This window comes from Nipponia nippon, unplaced genomic scaffold (assembly GCF_047370975.1).
Source record: "Nipponia nippon isolate SJK-2023a ecotype South Korea unplaced genomic scaffold, ASM4737097v1 scaffold_6, whole genome shotgun sequence".
NCBI lineage: Eukaryota > Metazoa > Chordata > Aves > Pelecaniformes > Threskiornithidae > Nipponia > Nipponia nippon.
In genome coordinates this window covers 80,107,754-80,122,175 of record NW_028262380.1, presented here as the reverse complement: position 1 = coordinate 80,122,175, position 14,422 = coordinate 80,107,754, and the positions used below count along the sequence as shown (strand labels likewise).

General features: G+C 38.7%; 1 protein-coding gene across 40 annotated transcripts in view; it reads right to left on the bottom strand.

Annotated features, from left to right (window-relative positions):
* The window catches only part of CAMK2D (calcium/calmodulin dependent protein kinase II delta), a 159,333-nt gene that overhangs the window by 54,314 nt on the left and 90,597 nt on the right, over positions 1 to 14,422 (bottom strand). For all 40 annotated transcript variants that reach the window (XM_087737461.1, XM_087737470.1, XM_087737462.1 and 37 more), the window contains exons 5-6: positions 11,042 to 11,096; positions 2,495 to 2,560 (exon numbers count right to left, since the gene is read on the bottom strand). In XM_087737461.1, the coding sequence (XP_087593587.1) occupies positions 2,495 to 2,560; positions 11,042 to 11,096 (121 nt within the window). The remainder of the gene's footprint in view (positions 1 to 2,494; positions 2,561 to 11,041; positions 11,097 to 14,422) is intronic.

Below are 14,422 nucleotides of genomic sequence, written 5' to 3'. Positions count from 1 at the left end.
TTGCACATTGAACTGGAACAAAACAATGTCGAATATAGAGATATTTCCAGCTCTAACACATCCAAAAAACAAAGCAAAAAAAAAAAAACCCAAACCAAACCAAAGAACAAACCAAAAAAGACATTTAACATGGAACATATGACACCTATGAGACAAAATCATTAGATTGTATTTCATTCAGCAGTATGGAAACTTTTTTCTGTTTCCAAAAACTGCTATAGGAAAAATAAAGTGGAGGCGATAAAACAATTAGTCTTTTTTCTTTTTTTTTTTTTTTTTAAAATTTTTACAGTGAAGTTAACATTACAACAAATGCTGAAACAAGAAAATGTTCGGAAGTGAAGCGGTATACAGAAAACAAATGAAACAAAGTCAAAAGCTAAGGAAAAGCAAAACATTTTTCATTTTGAATCTAATGGTTTCTTAAAAACTATTAGTAGAATAAAGCCAAGTCATTCAAAAAGGTGGCATGCACTGTCATTTAAAAGATCGTCAAGCACTACTTTAGTTAGGGGTTACTCTTGAAATGGAAATCCGCATTAAAAATGTAGACAAATGTTTTATTTTGGTGCTTTAAATGATTTGATTAGCACCTATTTTTCCATGCCCAGGTTTGCAAGTTTTGGCCAGCCTACGGTGCCAAAAAGCACAACTAAAGTATTCATCTTTTAGAGCACTGGAACTTTTTCAGCTGTTTTTCGGCACCACAAGAGCTTATAAATTTCTTTTTAAAGACATCCTTGTGGCTGAAGTCAGTGACTGTAAGTAATACATAGCAGTCGAGGGCCAAGGATTTGATACTGCTCATCCAAAACGCTTTGACCATGGAATTCAGAAGGAATGGTCATAAATCAGTAACTGGAGCCCAAGCCTGAAAACCCTTTCTTATGCGAGTAGTTCACAACTCACGGAACTGGGCTGCTTGCGTGAGTAAAGACTACTTGCCTGAGTAAGGGCTTGCAGGAGCAGACCAGTGTTAACAGTCCTAGGATATGCATCTGGAAAGTCCATTAACTAGTTCTATAGGGACACACGCACGCGCACACACACACACACGCACTATAGATATAGATATATATATATATACACACACACATGAATATATATATATATAAATATATAAAAATACAGAGATGCATGATAACTAGATATTCCACTTATTTGGCCAAGTTTTTACTGAATATATTAAATGCATATATATATATCCTCTCTCTATATATATGCACAGCCCCTTCCAATATGTCATAATTCTAGAACAGAAAAAAAAAAAGATCATTGCAATTTTCCTTTTAAATCACAAGTATCTTAAAAACACACAATGACACCATATGCTGGCCTTTGGCATCAATATTAGAAATTTTGCTTGAATCACAGCAGGCAAAAGTTTTTTGAACATAGCTCCTCTCCTTCCACCCCACCTACATTACCAATTTTGTTTTCTCTTCCACAGTGCGTTTTGCTATGTGTTGTTCCACATTTAAATGCTTAGAGTAATGATGTTTCTACCATTCCTACAGAAATCAGTAAGAGCAATAAACAGTGGAAGCTTCCTAATATTCAGAGTAACTTCTTGTTTGTTCATTATTCTCCTACCACTGTTGTTCAGGACACTTAATGCTTTCCAGTCATCTGCCAATTAATTCCAAATGTAAAGGAGTAACTGAAAATGATACGTACTAAATATGTATCAATGGTGGTGTGCGACTATGAACACACAAAAACACGAGGATTCTTTAAATTTACTTTGAGATACATTTTCTGTTCAGAGTGTAGTGGTAGAACATATTTTCTTTAAAGTAATTGACCACGATGTTTAAGATTCATAACTACATGAGAATATTTAAGATTATTTTATGAGGGCAAACAGATTCCGAGCTGGAAAAATGGCCCTGATACTTTATGTCAGCATGCAAATTATGATAATCGTCAACTTATTCTTCAAGTTTTTCAACAAGCACTTGCAGAAAATTGCTAGAGATTTCATATTTGAGCTCAGACTATGAGATGCACAGTATAATTGCTTATTGATGAAACACAACAAAAATGTTTAAATATGAAAAGGAAATTAGTACTTCTGGACCGAGAACAAAAATGATACTTAATGTAAAATTCTTTCAAGACCAACATATATTTCAAACTTTGATCAGCAAATGTAAAAATCCCTAGATGAGACAGCTGAAATGGTATGTCCAGTTTGCAGAGGAGAAAACTGAGTATGATTTTAACGACTTCACAAGTTTACAAAGATTTTAACAAACTGAGATCCAGTTTCAGCTTTTTCAGATCAGCAGACATCAAGACTTCATACGAGTTCTCCACCACACAGTCGTGAGCTCAAAACGCCAAACTGTGCCCTTCCAAGTCTAGGAGAACTCTAGGAGAAATCCTAGAGTCTCACAGACTGTGCTAGTGAAACTGATGCCAAACACCATGAAGTATTTAAGTAACTATCCTAGAATTATTAAAGGCAACATTAGAAAAACAGATGACTTACCTGGCATCTGCTTCACTATAATATTCTCTTGCAACTATATCTTCAAACAATTCACCTCCAGTGACTCTGTTAGAAAAAGCAAGATGGGAAAGGAGATTTCAGAAGGGAAAACGTGCATCTTAAATTAACTTGACAGGGAGAAGTCAGAGAGGAATAACTGAAATATTTGTACAGAAATGCAAGAGGTCTTGACCGGCAAGGTGAAGGAACTAAAGTGGAAGGTTTGTCCATCCAAATCATTACATGAATAAAAAGGATGTGGTGGAAGAGCAAACATACCTAGGACATAAAAGCAAAGAGCAGCCGCTTATTGGGCAAGATGCCATACATCAGTTAAGGATGTCAAGAGTAAGTAGTACAACTACAAGAATAAAGGGAAGTGACCAGCAAGGAAAATTGTGGCTGATGTTCAGAGCAGGTCAGGATAAACTGAGAACTGCAACGTAAGACAGATGTAAGAAAGGAGAATGCAATAACGCTAAAAAGGGAAAAGGATCTTTAAGCGTAGGTCAAAACACAAGAGAGGTGTACCCGTCTGCCAGAGCGGCTTGCTTTTTGTGCTTTTGCTAGAAAGAGGATTACTGAGTTGGAAGGAGAGTATCAGCAGAAGCAGAGTACCTTCATCAGTTTAATGGCAGATCTTTTCCCTAGAAAATTTTCAGTTATCTTTATTGAGAAAGTGGGAATACTTTAGTGAAAGTGCCACTTAAAATATGAGTCATTAATAGTATCAGGAAAGAACTGTATGATTCAGAGGACCAGTAAGAGAAGCAACTGTGCGTGGTTGCATACTTAGGATTTCATTGTACAACCAGCGGTTTAACAGTAGGAAGCGGTTAAAAAGAAATAAAACTCTGTTGTTATAACCCAAAGATGACAGTCCAGAACGAGTCACCAGCAGGATGCTGCCACAGTCTTGGAATGCATTTGAAATAGGATGACAGCAATGTCCTTACGGACAGCAGTAAAATCCTTCCCCGTATCGTACACAGTTCTGGTCGCTCACATTCAGAAAAGGGAATTGAAACAGCAATGTGAGCAGAAAGTTGCTACTAGGCTATCCACTCACTCACTCCTCCTATCTTCTCAGAGAAGCAAAGTCAGTTTAGCTTGGCAAAATAAAGTTTAAGAGGGGTGAAAATAAATACTGAAGACAAAGAGCATAAACTGTGCTCTCCATAGAGAGTTGTAAGGGACAATATTGGGACAACAGTAAATAAGCATACAATACCTGTGAATAAATATAGGGTTAAAATCAGAAGTAGTTTTCTAACAATCATAAAACTGGTGTAATTAAACAGTTTTTGGTAAAGTAACTGAGACAGGCGCTCTATTTTTAAGATGAAGATTGATGAGCTTTTAAATAAAATCGTAAAACTTGGCTGCCTGTGTCAACAGGAGAGCGGACTCACAGAAAGAGGAAGACCTTTCCTGTCCGATACCCTAACATGGCTCTTCTGTGGAATACACTGGCATGCTTTCACAGCTAAACGCGAATCTTCATATATTCAGGTGCTGTACCGAACGGCTGAAAACAGACGCAAGCGTTACAAACGCACACAGTGTGGAGCAGCCAAGTGCGCCGCCTAACCGGAGCACCTCACCGCAGCCTCCACAGACAGGGTGCACGCGTTAGTCCGATTCCTGCTTTCCAAAACCTTGACCCGACTGATATGCCAACATAAATAATTCCTAGATGGGAGATCAGTGTTCGTATTTCATTACTGTTTATGAGTGTAGTGAATTTTCATATAGCACATTATAGTCTCAATAAATTCCCAAATGTAAGTGTCAGAGCGGGCTACATGATGCTTAAAGAGTAAGATGCTTAAAAATCTATACTACAACAAATACAATCATTATTGAATACAATTAAGTTTAATAGGATTAAAAAATTAAAAAGGAGAATACTTCGAATCTTCAGAACCATAACATTCATTTGCAAATTGCTGTACTAACATAGTTCGTGGTAGATCCCAGTTATTCAGTCACATTAGATGACAACAGAAATGACCTGCTCAACCAGTAGCATAGCTCTTCCCTTCAACAAGGCCAGTTAAAAACTTTATTTTCATGTTTCTGTTTACATGTGGGCTACATCATCCTTTTTCTGAGTTTACGCCTTACTGACTTTGGAAAGTAATCACTTTCAGGTAACAGAATGCTATTTTGTACAAAAGTCTGCAATAAAATCTGGAGGAGGTAAAATACCTGGTTGCCTAATTTGTACTCTCTTTCTTGTTCTTTTTGTCTTCTACCTTCCAGAAACTGGCTTTGGTTGCTGTAACACAAAATGTTTGATTGATGCATATTTTGACAGTCTTTGATACCTCCTTTTTGCATACGTATTTGTCTAACAGAGTTCTGGTAAAGAGGAATAATTCTCAGCTTGTGATGAATGAAAAAACAAAGCATCCTTTGATCTTATTCTTCCCTAAAACATTCATTTTTGATCCAAGCCAAAAAAGAAAAGAAAAAGCTTTTGTCATCCAAGTGTGTTTCAGCGGGAGAGAACACCAAGCTGATGCTTGTTCTTCTCAAGCATGGAGAAAAGAGGGGGATATGCATTCTTATTTGCTGACACTAAACATTTGCTTGGCATTCATAACCATTGCCAAATGATGAAAAAATAAAAAGCAAGAACAGAGCAGGTGAATTTCACTGACAACCGAACAAGTAGTCAACAATGCCCACGCTCTGTCACTCCAAAAGATACCTTAGGAACAATTCTCAGAAGACAGCTACATGGCCATCAAGAAGGCAGGTAGCGCGGGGGACTAACAGAGGTCAGAATTCACCTGCATCTTCTCAGCAGACTCTGAGAAAATTGTTATAGCCGCCTTAGCGGCCTTTGCTCATTGAGCATGCGTGAGCAATGTGCCCTTGCAGCAAAAAAGGTATATAGGATATATACCTGTATCACGATACAGGGCAGCCAGCAGGTTGAAGGAAGCGATTTTTGCCTTGCATTTGGCACTTGTGAGGTCACACCTGGAGTACTACGTCCCCTTTTGGGCTTCCCAGCACACGAAGGACACAGACATAATGAACTGTGCCCAATGGAGGGCCACCGAGACGGTTAGAGTTGGAGGCACGTGGAGAGGCTGAGATAATTGGGTTTGTTCACCATTAAGATGGGAAGGCTCAGGGGAGATCTCATTGCTCTCTTCAACTGTCTAATGGGTGGGTAGGCAGAGACAGCATGAAAGGCAACAGACAAGCTGAAACACCAGAAATACCTAATAGAGATCAGGATTTTTCTTCCTTTCTTGTTATTATAATTATTTACTATGCACTTGTTGCTCAAAGAGGTGGTGGGATTTCCATCCCTGAAGATGTTCCAACTTTGACAAATCCCTGAGCAACCTGATTCAACTGGACCTTGTTCGAGAAGGGGATTAGACCAGATAACCTCTAGGGATCCTTACCAACCTATGTTAAGATTTTATAAATAAAGAACAGAGCAGTTACCAATAAACTTTTTTATACCCCATACAGTTTAATACCAAAGCGGCTAAAAAGCATTCTGCTCCTTATTAGATGTTGTTTTGTTAGGTGGATTTTTTCCCCCCTGTATCTTCAATTATGAAACACGATGGCTAGGGAAGGACCTGAAATAGAAGAGATCCTTAGTGATGAGGTCCTCCTTGCCTAGCGAAGGCCACGGCCCGAAACGAAAGCGTGATGTACTCTTTGGAGACTGCACGGCTCTCTGCTACTGCTCTGTTACCAGCAGGAGCACCGAACTGCCTTCCAGGGAGAGGTGTGCTGAAATCAGAACTCTTGGAGGTTTTGCTGATCAACAGAAATACGTAGGCTGATCTCTGAAATCAAATTACAGAAGGAAATGAAAATAGAGGACTTACCTATAGTTCGACTGCTGCTTCTATTAAACTTTTTCTTTTTTTCCCCTAGGCTAAAAGAATGAAAAACTGATACATCGTACCATTTGGGTGGGGCAGGTATCCTACACAGATTCTAGTCTGTGTACTTAAATTAGAAGGCAACTACCAGCATAGTTAGATCTACAAATATATCCAGGTAGGCTATACACGATTGTCAGTGAAGATTGTAAAGCAGAGGGTAAAAAGTAAAGCAAACACAAACAGCTTTGGTCCTTCACTAGAAAGCTACATGAGCAGCTGCCAAGCTACTTTCTCCGCGCAAAATTAAAATGGGAAGTAAACGGAGCTCAATGCCTTTCCGATACAGATATATGGTCGACTTCAGTGAGGTCCTATTTCATGACATGACATTCGTGATACGAGCTCTAGTGGCTTTCAGGGTATGAATTAAAAGCCGCTGGTTCTCACAAATTGTTATTATTGTTCTGTAATTTTCTGAAGAGCATACTAAAATGGCAACAAATAAAGCACGTGGGTTTGTTTAAACAAAAGGGGTACAAGCAGCATGTAGAAACACCAAGGCCCTCTGCACCAGGTAGGTCTTTCAGAAAAACTGCAGGGAGAGGGGCAAGCAGAAGGGTTCCACGTACAAAGGATGCTATTGCTGTTTCTCCCTCCGAAGAGGAACACTAAGAAGCCGTTTTTAACGCCTTCATTCAACTGACTTTATACTAAAACAAATTACTGCATTTACAGTGTTAAATGCCACATTTTTTTACTGCAAACATTTGTAACGACACATGCAAAAATACTCAACTTCATGTACCATATTCAGTTGAGTAGGAAAATTTACAAATGTAAGAAGATATTTAAAAGGAACTCCCAAATTAGCAAAGCTAGCTAAAAAAGCCCCTGCTGATGATCACACTGGCGTTGTCTCCTCCTGGCTTACACTTCTTACTTCTTAAATCGCTTTCATAATGAAGGTGCGAGGAAGCAGTCTTACAAAATTACAGCGGCCATATACTTTTTACATTATCTGTGACCTTTCTACTTCTGAAAAAGAAAGGTTCAGGCACTTACCCTAGGCAAAGATTGTTCTACAATTAGGCCTTTTTTTTTGGTATTTTTGTTTCTGCTACACAGTACAGTCCCTCCACTTGGAATTCACCAGCAACGCCAGGATTCTAAATGTACCAATTGTTGCATCTCATTGAGTGCATTAAAACGGGAGACACTGAAAAAAGAGAATCTCATTGACTTGCACGAGAGAGTCTTCAAGTGCTACAGCTGTTTCCATTCAGATACAGCAATTAATACTGACAGAACTGATGGGACTTGAACTCATCTAACATCATTAACGCTGAAGACAATCTCATTCGTGCTTAGCAACCGAAATGGGCTGATAGAGAGACGCAAATCCTAACTACAGTTGCCTTAACCAATAAGGGGAGAGGAGTAAGAAGCTTCATGAAGTCCATTACTAATCTTACTACGTACATTTTATTAATCTGCAAATCACTTCACTCTATCTAGCGAGAAAGACATAACAAGAGCATGTCCTTTGCCTGGGAGAAGTATCACAGAAGGCTATCGTAGTTAGTTTTCTGAAATATGTATGGAGCCATATTGGTAGGTCAGTAAGATGCCTCCGTTCCTTGGCAGTGGCATCAAAGGGGACTGTGAAAATCACTGCTTTGCCTAGTCAAGTGCCAAACAACTACCACACTCCAGAATGACACCGCGATGTATAGATTTCAGAGATCAGAGTCAGCAACCAAAGGTAAATTTTATATATATATGTATGTGATATGTCAATACTTCAGTGCCTCTATTTCTGTCATATGCAGGGCTTCCTACAGGAACACCCCAATACCGCATTTTATCAGAAAGCGCATCTTTCATTGTTCAGTGCCCAGTTTCCACATGGATTTTAAAAGACTTCCAGCTTCCTCTTTTGACGCTAGAACTCTTCACTCAAATGCACGCCTGTAACAGAGTACATGAATCACTTTTTTCCTCCAGAAAAAGCACAGATATCACTGAAGTATACAAGTGACGCAACAGGCTTCTCCTTCAGATTGCAGACATCTCTATGACATTAATTCAAAAGAGATTATTAGAAATTCAAAATAGCAAGTGACAATGATTGGTTTTTTTTCTATTCACAAAAAAAGCACTCTTCCTCTTCACTTTCTTATGTGGGATGCAGTCTAAAAGAAATTTCTAAAGAAACAGTCGTACTGAATCCCACACAGTCTGAAAGAAATCATTAAGATAATGACATGATGGTATGCGTGGGTGGAGTGACAGTGTTACACCACAGTCAGGCTCCTGTGGAATAAAAATTAAATAAATAAATAAAAGCATGTACTTGGCCTTCATATTAAAGAAGTCCATATGGTACCTTCTTTGGTGGCAGCTCCTTTATGTACATTTAAACAAGCCACTAACCCACGTATTTCTAACTGCAGTAAAAAATGAAGTTCCACTAATAAAGAGTATTAGTGAGCATTAAAGCAGTAATTTCTTAGTCTGAATGAAAAATTAACTGTGAACAGCCATCCTTACTGATGAGGCAAAAGTTCTTCAAGAATGCAACACGTTGACTTTCCAAAGACAACTACCAGTCAGCACAGTCACTACCTCTACCATTTGGACGTTTTCTTTTTTTGCAAAATAATTCATTTTGACAAAAAACCCAAACCACATGATCAAAACATAAAAAGCTGTGTATATATATGTTGAAGCCCTCTTTCTCTGAAGAGGGTGAAAAACAAAGCCATGTGGACCGTTTTAGATGAACGGCATACGTTTGAGCCTGTTCCTATGTTTGTCCTGAATGAGACTGACGGGGCAACAGAGGAAGTTCCAGCCAGCGCAGAACGCTTCCAGCAGGATCCAGTTTTTCTGCCAAGACAGTATCTTTGGGTTAGGTATTAATTTTCATTGCACCATACAGGCTTCTATTTGTTCTGTTACTATTGAGATATAGATACTGGTATCTACAACTTTGAAGTTGTTCAAATGCCTTCTAGTTCACATTGCAATCACAGTCTCCTGAGATATGTCTGGCATTATATATCCAATTTAAGGCAGAATTACAGTAGGCCATAGTTTCTAACAGCATGGTAGTACAACAACAAAATAAGAATGCCACCAGTTCATAAAAGGGATATTGTCCCTAGAACTAAGAATTCTGCATGCACTTCTTGGAAATGTTCAGAATTAAGATTTTTCCAAATCGACATAGAAAGGTTTCCCTTGTAGCCCTTAAAAAAAAAAAAAAAGGCGAAACAAAACCCAGTGCATGTCAGAGAACAAGTATGCATGTTGTGCCCTAGAGCCATTTCCAAGCCAACAGTCAGAGCACTTACCTGGGATATATACAAATCAGATATAAGTTCCTGTTGAGCCCAGTTAGGATTTGAGTACTGAACCCTGAATGCCTTCACTGCAGACAGACTATTTAATATTTTTGTATTGCTAGTCTGACGTCTAGTCTTGAAGAAGTCTTCACAGATTTCTTTAAAAAAATTACGTCAGAAAATAAACCAGAATGTAACCTGAACATGAAAGCACACAATTGATTGTGGAAGATCCAGGTTCTAACTTACCTACGCTGAATGCAAATACTTCAGTTTGTATGCTTAGAAATGACCTATTCCACATTTCTAGGGGTAATAATATATTCTCATTCTAACCAGCAAAACCATGTTGGGCCTAAGAAAGCTCTTGGGGGTAGGGGGCGTTGTTTGTCAAAACTATGTAAACTGCCCTGGAAAAATCTGCAGTTGAAATAGGTAATTTTACTTAAATAAGTCAGTTTTACAAGACAATTCCTAATCATTCGTGTTTGCCCGTACCCAGAACCAAAAGCAGTAACTTTTCAAGTCAGTGGAAAAGTTTGCCTGTCCCAGGGAAGAATGAAGAACATCCGTGTCTCTTTTTCAGTTAAGAGTCTGAGACACACAGTTCATGTTGTCACCATCCCTTCTTCCAGTAAACGGCCTTATCTAGAAGAAACAAGCTCCATACACGCACAGTCACTACACGAACAGCTCGCAGGACTGAAGTTCCTGAAGCAAAATAGGAAATAAGAAGGAAACTTCCTTTCTATATGCTGGGCATTTTACATTCTGAACGGTGTCAGAATGAAACATTCTATATATCAGTAAGATATGAATCAGGAATAAAATATGGAAAGAGTCTTTCCCTCTCGGAAACTCAGGTTTACCTTTCAATCCAGCACTGGAGACTTTCTGTAGAGAAACTATTCTTCCACATGTTTTTTTATGTTTGCTTTACAGACAACTGGCTTGCAGCAAACTATTTTTTCTGAGTCATATGTTTCACAGAGTCATAGAATCGTTAAGGTTGGAAAAGACCCTTAAGATCGCTTAGCTTTGGCAGATATCATGCAACTTTTAACTACATACCTACATTTTGTATTAAAATCCACTTCAACAGTGGCCCTACTTATTCAAAGTTTTTAATACGGAATTCTTACAGTGACACTTACCAATCAGTTCTTGCACATGCAAATGCCCAAATATGTTACTGTCCTTCCAGCTCTGTTTACATCTATTTGTCAAACTCACTGCACCAGAACCATACATTTATCTTGTGAGCTTGTATTTACATCTAAAAGTTTGAATACCACATCCCCAACATGCTAAACATATGAAAAACACATACTTACAAGTCAAAGACTAAGTAATGGAATCCTTCTTCTGATATGCTGTCGTGAAGCCGCACTATTGAAAGGGGGAAAAAAAGATAAACACCAGTCATCTTTTTCATGTCTTTAATGTCTGTCTGTGATTTTGGGGGAGAAGGAAGGATTATAATTCTACTGTAGAGCTTCTATTGCATCACTGTGTGGTGTTTGGGTTTTTTTTTTTAAATTCTCTACCCTCAGAATTGTCTTTTTCATAAGGTGAGATAAACAAAGAAACCAAAAGACTGCACGCGCAGCTCATTGTACAGTTATTTTTAAAGGAGCTCTGCTTTTGCTATGCCACAGAATAACGCTGCAGTCATTTCCCACCACCTCCTGCATGTAAGGGCACATACACACACGCTGCACCTTGCCTTTGCCCTTCGTGCTGAATCATGACTAAACAACTACTAAAAGCACAGTCAGACTTCATCTTAATATAGTGTATTGATACGATTCCACTCCCTAGGCAGAACCTCCAATTGATCTTTTAAGTAGCATACGCAGGGGTCCCCAGCCACTGGACTTCTGTTATCTTAGAACATATGTCATGTCATACCTAGGTCAACATATGTCATACAACTATTTTCTCAGCAGTATTACATCTTAAAAGTTGTAAACAAAACAAGATGGGAAAAAAAAGCCACAATTAATCACAGATTTCAGCAGAATAACAAACTTCAAGGGCTATGTTAACAAAATCCATGATCAGACAAAAGATGCTGATTTTGAAAGAGAAAGCATCGTCGCAAACTAAAAGTGTTTGACTATACTAAAAAATAAATGGGGTCAAAAAGGGAGTAAGCTGTATTCCTGCTCGTATTTCTATCGCATACATACATTTTTCCCTCTAATCTTCTTACCTGCCATCCACTTCAACCACAGGAATGGTGAAGAGTCGCGAAGAGATAAATCTACTGGCGGGTTGATGCCCGCCAATCTATGGCGAATTTCCACAGCGGCAGCCACCACCACAGCTGACAGACTACAGCGAAGGGAGCGGGACTGCCCACCGCCCGACTGCGGGTGCTCGGCCAGACCGACCGACAGCAAGGGCGGGCAGGGAGAGGAAAGGAGCGAGCGCTCGGGGGTGCGACAGCTCGGCGAGGTAACTGCCTCTCATTAATTCACCGGGAAGAGCGATTTCTGGACAGATGTAAGGTGCATGAGAGGACTTGCCAGAAGCAAAAGGATGTGATGGCTAGAAAACAGTCATTAGCCTTTCCAGCGCTTGTCACAGCCGGCAAACTTACAGCATCCTACGGATTAAAACCCCACGTCATGGTTACATACACCTATGTATCTAAAGTTTTCCCCGAAAATGCACTAGTCAGCTGCAGAACCTTCATTTTGAATTTTAAGAGTTCAAATCACATCATGGTAGAACTATGAATTAAGTCCTGCGGTTTCTCTTAATGACTTCAAATGAAATGCCAATTTCCAAAGCTAGTTTTCCCACAATATACGAAGCTTTGTCAGTAGTCTGATCCAAACCATCGTCACTTACAGAACCAAATAAAAAAATCAGGGTACCCTAAAGCTGCTTCATGTTCAAAACTGAGCTGATGAAGAAAATGTAAAAGAAATGGATCTTCAGATTTCCCCAGAGAGTAGCTTTATGTATTAATCATTTTTATACACTACGTGACATTTTAAAAAAAAATAATCAAATAAACATGACTTTTTAACTTAATAATATTTAGCCCAGGGAAACATCTTGTGTTTACACAATACTGAAGAGAAAACCAGCTCTTGGCTGACTCACTGCCCAGAGCTCGTGATGATTCAGAAGAGCCAAGTAGGTCTAAATCAGAATTTTGGTTTTGGCTGGTTCTATATTCTGGATTTGTCTAAGTTGTTATGAAGTGCAAGCCTTGAGCATAAAAGACTGAGGTAGCACATCGGTGCTGTGAAAAAAAAATACCCTATTTATAGACATTAGAGGGACGTATAGTTCAGGATATCAGAATCAAATAGTATAAATATCAAATAGTATAAAATGTAATTGATTAAAAAACTACAGCACAGTGAAAGTATAAGAACAATTAATGTAATAATAACAGTGTAGCAGCAGCAAGAAATAGGAATCCTCCAGATCTTTGTACTAGTGCACTTTCATTGTCTCCTTAGGGAATTAAAGATAACGTTATTTATTCATGTCTTCAGTTATTCATTTAAAAAAAAAAAACCACAAAGCAAACCAAACCAAACCACACCACCCCAACAAACCAAAACCAACTTGCTTTCTGGTTGCGTTCTTTGAGTTGAGGTTTCAATACCCCCAAATGTCTGGTCTTTAAGGCAAACCAAATGCGAGATAAGACACCAAGTACGAGCCTAGAACAGTATCCTGAAAGTTCTAGCTCAGAGCAGAGACCCCGAAAACATCTGGCTTTTGAGTACACTGCTTCGTACAGCAGCAGCAAAGATATCACTCACAAATGAGTGCTCAGAAGTTAGCAATGGCATTTAGTACAGACCCTTGGGTATGTCACATAACCAGAAAATGGTAAATTTTGGAGTGCAGCTAGTACGCTTTGCCTATGCCTCTCCAGAAAAGTTTAAAACTTTTTAAGATTTAATACATAGCAAATTATACCTTTTGATAGTAACTGCCTGTTCCTGAAATAGATCCGTAAGAACTCAAAGCATGGTTTTTCTGTGAACACTTTTTTTGGATTCAAAGCAGCATTCCTCTCTTCGCTGCTTGCTAACAGCATTATATTCAGAGAGAGGGAAGCTTTCATATTTGATTTCCCATATCACGTACAGATATTGAGAACTATCAAATATACAACAAGCAGAATATTTGCTGCCAACTGCTTTCAAAGAGTTCTGAAGCATGTAAAACAACCCAGGTATTTGAACCGTCTTTAGAGAATTGAAACAAGGTATTAAATCTTAACATTTAGAAATGAAATCCACCTTTAAAATATTACTTTGGTATTAAAACCAGACAGTCTTGGCTTGAGCTTGTGGCTACAAAATAGCCAACAGCCTATATTCATAGGCGTACTTACTCAGTTTTCATGGTTCACTCCTCCTACTGCTCCAGCGTGGATTTGCTAGCAACCAGCTGGAGCAAAGAACTGTATTCTTTAATTACCGCTGTATTTTTTAAACACAGAATGACTTTCTTACACATAGTTATAAGAAAATAATCTCCTAGGTAAGGGTGAAGTCAACATGAACCTACAGCCATTAAGGCAGTTTTAGAACTGTGACCCTGAAGCAACGAAGTCGTCGGAGAAGAATAAGCTGCATTTCATTGCCTTTGGTTCAAGGCAATACAAAATCCCTTTTATTATCTCTCTCTCTTTTTTTTTTTTTTTTTTTAAATAATCGTGTCCACCACTTGTACTG